General features: G+C 44.2%; 1 protein-coding gene across 9 annotated transcripts in view; it reads right to left on the minus strand.

Moving 5' to 3' along the window:
* The window catches only part of LOC103473424 (sarcoplasmic reticulum histidine-rich calcium-binding protein-like), a 23,465-nt gene that overhangs the window by 10,065 nt on the left and 8,536 nt on the right, over nucleotides 1-4,864 (minus strand). For 8 of the 9 annotated variants that reach the window (XM_017307916.1, XM_008423664.2, XM_008423659.2 and 5 more), the window contains exons 4-5: nucleotides 3,228-3,314; nucleotides 1,119-1,478 (exon numbers count right to left, since the gene is read on the minus strand). In XM_017307916.1, the coding sequence (XP_017163405.1) occupies nucleotides 1,119-1,478; nucleotides 3,228-3,314 (447 nt within the window). The remainder of the gene's footprint in view (nucleotides 1-1,118; nucleotides 1,479-3,227; nucleotides 3,315-4,864) is intronic. The other variant, XM_008423660.2, reaches the window with a different exon arrangement.

Below are 4,864 nucleotides of genomic sequence, written 5' to 3' on the forward strand. Positions count from 1 at the left end.
CCCGTGAGGTGTTTAGAGCAGGCGCTATGCGTTCTTTTTCAGACATGGGGGGGTGGTGGGGAATCAGCAAGCATCCTGCTCCCCTGCGGTGCATCCCCCTCCAGGCTACCTCCCGCCTACTCGCTCCCCTCTCCCCCTCGCTCTCCCCCCCATCTTCCCCGGGGCTCCGGTGAGACAGGACGTCGGCTGCTGTTCTCACAGCACCCAGAACCGCTTCACACAACTGGCCTCATGCCATCGCTGCATCTCATCAAAGTTCACCCTGCCTACGTCTCTCTGACTGTGTCCTCCTCTGGCCCAACCAGACCCGCCTTCTCACACATCTGTCACACTCGCTCGCCGCAGCGAAGCAGGATTCTGAATCACGGGTTGTTTCGGGGGGCTGCCGTTGCGCGGCGGTGAGCGTAAATGAATTTGATCTCGGTAACCTGCGCTGCCTCGGGGGCAGGATGATTCTCGGTATTAATCTCAGTCAGCTCAGCCCCAAAAACGGTCTGACATCAGACGTTGGCGGCGGAGGCATTCCAGGTTCTTGCTCATTCTGCAGCGACTGAAAGCGAAGGGATGTGTGTGAGAGTCGGTCGGGCTTTGTAAGGATAGACAGTGATGAAGCTCTTCATCTGCCCCCTGGCAGGCACGCTGACACCACGCCTAAACCAACAGGCAGTTACCTCTAACGATACAATACGGCTTTATTTATGCTTCCAGAGTTTGTACTTTAATGCTGCAGATGCTGTAGTTTGCAATGTGTTGCAGCTGGGTGAGGTTAAGTTGGGCTTTGCCCCGATTCTGTCTGCTTTGTCTTCGTGTCTCGTCTTGGCTCTGATCCTGTGGCTGATGTTCCTCAATCCCCTCAATGTCTCTGAATGATGCAAACACAATGCCAACTGAAGTCATTCCTTCAAAGACTTCCCTATATCGCACATTAAACTTTCCCTCATCAGTACGCTCACTCACCCTCACACCCACAGTGAGGGAATCTCAGCGAACTCAACAATTCCCTCTGACATGTGAGATGATGCAGTGTAACATAAAAATGATCCCAAAATAAAGCATCCTGCTTGGAAAATGATCCCCCAAGTCAGATTTTGACTAATCTAGTCAATGTTGTGCCTTACCTCCATCAGTTAGGCTTGAATGATGCTGAACTTTTACAGTAGGCTCTTCTATGTGATGATGATGATGATGATGATAATTAGTGACAGAGTGATGAGAGGAACCTTCTGGAACAGGGTGGGACAGATGTGAATGCTCAGGAACCGTTTCTGAACGAGTGAACTCCCGTGGCGGAGAAACTCCGTCCTCCCCCGGCGGAGACGACAACGAAGGAGGATGGAGCTCCGTTCCGACAGGAAGCGTGTCAGATTGTCCCGTCGGTACCAGCGGAGGCTCAGATGAAGTGCGGGTGGATAACGCGTGGTGCGTTTGAGGGACTGAGCCCTCTGTAAATCTGCTTTCTGGCGCTGGAGCTCCGCTGTCTGTTGAATCAGGTGCAGGAGGACAGAGAATGTAAATGCGATGAGGAATGAGCAAGCTAAGGCATTAGCATAAGAGATGCTGCCTCAGATTGTTTATCTGAAGAAAGCCTAGCTTTTCTCTTTCTAATTCACACACACACGCGCACACGCAGAAAGTGAGAATGCACGATGAAAGTGTGATTTCACACTGCTGAGACAGGCTAAATTCAAAAGCTGTTCCACAACCCTTTCACTGCTGGAAATACTGTTCAGCTTACCAATATTGTGCATATTAGGGGTGTGACCATTGTTGACGTGGTTGTAAAATAATAATAATAAAAAAAATACAATATCATTCATTGTGGTGTTACCGAGTCATACACTGGACTGTGTATGCTTAAATTCTCACTATGCTGAGAACCAATGAATACCATCATCTGTATCCATAAATTATCTTTTTCAGGAGGCATCACTACATTTCCTGCTGCTTTAATGATTGTATTGGTAGGTATTTATCATTAAAAATACAAAAGTATATCTCCTCACAAATAGCCTTTTAGACGCAGTACTACTTTATCCATGTTTTTATTTGCTTCCTTAATATTTTGCACTCTACATTGTGCCACATTTCTCTCAGCTCAACACACAAAAATGCCACTTCCCTGTTAACTTGTTCAAGTACAACTAACAGATTAAGTATTTTTTTTAATCTGGTGCTCATGAAGCCCTCTCTCTAATCCCGCTTCACTGAAACTTTTATTAACTGATTGTATAAATACCTACAAAATAAAAAATACATTTCCTTTTCTGTTATGGGTAGCACATCTGATATTATCGATTCTAAAAATGTGTATGTATTTTTTTTTAATCATGTCTCTTTATTGCCGTAGAATATTTATTTATGGCTGCAGTTTTTCCCTTTGGTTGATAATCTGGATAGATGTTTCTCAGAAGGTTTTTTTTTTTTCTGTCAGTGCCAGCCAGATCGATCAAGAATTTCCTCTTCACACCGTGTAACTTAAGTTGCATTTAGATAATGGCGTCTGTAACAGAACCTAATCCGATAATGACGCTTGTCTTCCATTACAGGACTGACATAACAAAGATAAATCCTAAATTACTACCATATTCTATTTTGTACATACATTGGAGTTGCTACACTAAATACACTGCACGGTTTGAGAGACGGAAGAGATAAAAGCGACCTTACACACAGGTTATAAGAGTGTTTGATAACGCTCTATAGTTTTATGCCTGAAAATATTTTAGGAATTTCTTGTTCTTCGTAGGTTTTCAAAGCACGAAGCTAAAAAGCACAAATGGCTAATGGGCAAACTCAGAGGAGGGGGCAATAAAAATGGTTGAGCAAGCAGGTTACGTGTTCTACATTCACTAATATTTCTGCAGATCATAAAACTCATACACACACACACCAAAAACTGCTGGCTTATTTTTTTTCCAAAGCAACAAAATCCTTCTTATTATCTCTGGGCACTTTTTTAAATGCGCCGCTGTTATTTAAAAGCTCTGAGTTTTTAAGGATGGAAACCCCCCTTCCCATCACCCTAATCTTTAGATTCTGTGTAAAAACTAAAGATTGTCTTAAATCTGACTCTGAAAGGTGTAGGAATAACTTTGAGCTCAACTATACCAGCTAAATTAGGTTATTTTTAACCCAGCAATTTTTAGAGGGTGCAATTATCTATTGTAGTAGAACAACACTAAAGCACAGCTAAATTATCTGGGGCAGGTTCTATGTGTTGTGCCTACCTTCACTTTTATCAAGATGATGAGGGTTTAGAGAACTGAAAAGTGAGTTTCCAACCTCAGCAACGGGGACTTTGAGGTCCGAATCTTCTGCATGCACAGAAATAAAACGTAAAATAAAAGTTTTGTTTGCATCCATCTGACAGCAACATTGCTCTCTCATGGTCGGCATCAACAGTCTGAACCGATATCCATCATAATCCTGTAGATATGCACCCATCTGTCCAAATGGACTCACTAACAGTCCCATGATGACACAGTCTCTCTGGCACACGCACACCCCCACACACGCACACACCCCCACACATGCACACACGCAAGCACCTACTGCACACACACGACGCCGAACGCATCCCCTCTATTCATGTGCATACACACGTCTAGGTGTCCTCCTCACAAATGGATTTGCATATAATGAGATCATTCATCACTTCTTCTAAAAATCATCTAAGAAAGTGTAAATAATGCCTAAATGTCACTTGTCAGTCTTAGCATTCTCATCATTTGTTACAAGAGTGTGAGACGCTGATTTGGCTTCGCAGTAATGAAGCCACCGTGATTCAGGATCTGTTAGCATCTGCACGAAATCTTAATGGAAGTCAACCAGCATGGATGTTGTTAATGCGTCACATGATTTTCAAGCCATGATCCAATCAGTCGATAACCGGAGCCGAGGTTGGGGGGTTTTTTTGTGTGAAAAATTCAACGATTTGAGGAAAGCAGCGTGAACGCCGGCCCGTGTTCGCACACTTTTCCGCACGTGCCCGACCACGTGACCGTGCATTTTGAAGCTCTTGTTAAGTTCCAGATTTTTGGATGAAAAATAAAACGGTGGTCACGTGAATGTCATGTGGTCGGGGCTTGTAGATTTACGACAGGGTTCAAGGATTGGGTCACTATGACCTGAAACCAACCCCCCTCCCCACGATGCCTACACCCATCTGTCCAGACTGACCAATGAGCTACGTGCCCGGTGGATCAGACTCGGTTGCCAATAGATCGCTAATCCTCTGAGCGTGCTCGGTGATGTAACTGGGGCAGAGACAAGACAAAGGATGCGAGTACTATGACATGGCTGTCTGACATATACTGCATGCTGTAAGGATTTCATAGATACATCTGGGCAGGCAGCAGTTTATAACACGAAACAAACGACAAATCCCTTCGCTTTTCATTATTCCTTCCCGTCCAACCAGAAAATTTTAAGATATAAAATAAAATCCATCCATGATATGATGCTACAATTATTTTCTAACTTCCAATCCTAGTCGAATATTTTAAAGCTTCAGAAAAGACGAGACATTAAAGTTTTTTTTTTTTTGTCATTTAAGATAATTAATGGGGTAAAGTGAACTACTTATAGACATCATAGCACCTTAGCTACACACAGCAGCAGAAAAGCTTGGCGTGTCAGTGTGTTGTGTGTGTGTGTGTGTTGTAGTGTGTGCGTGTGCAAACAGTAGTGGCGGCCGCTTGGTGAGAATGGGACCTAAGACCTTAGATCCCCGTGAGGACACAGAGGAGATGGAGATGATTTATGGGTTCTACTGAACTGCACCATATGCCTGCCATAAATCTAAACATGCACACACACACACGCACACACGCACGCACACACACCCACACACACACGCGCACAC

Source organism: Poecilia reticulata, linkage group LG12 (assembly GCF_000633615.1).
Source record: "Poecilia reticulata strain Guanapo linkage group LG12, Guppy_female_1.0+MT, whole genome shotgun sequence".
Lineage (NCBI taxonomy): Eukaryota > Metazoa > Chordata > Actinopteri > Cyprinodontiformes > Poeciliidae > Poecilia > Poecilia reticulata.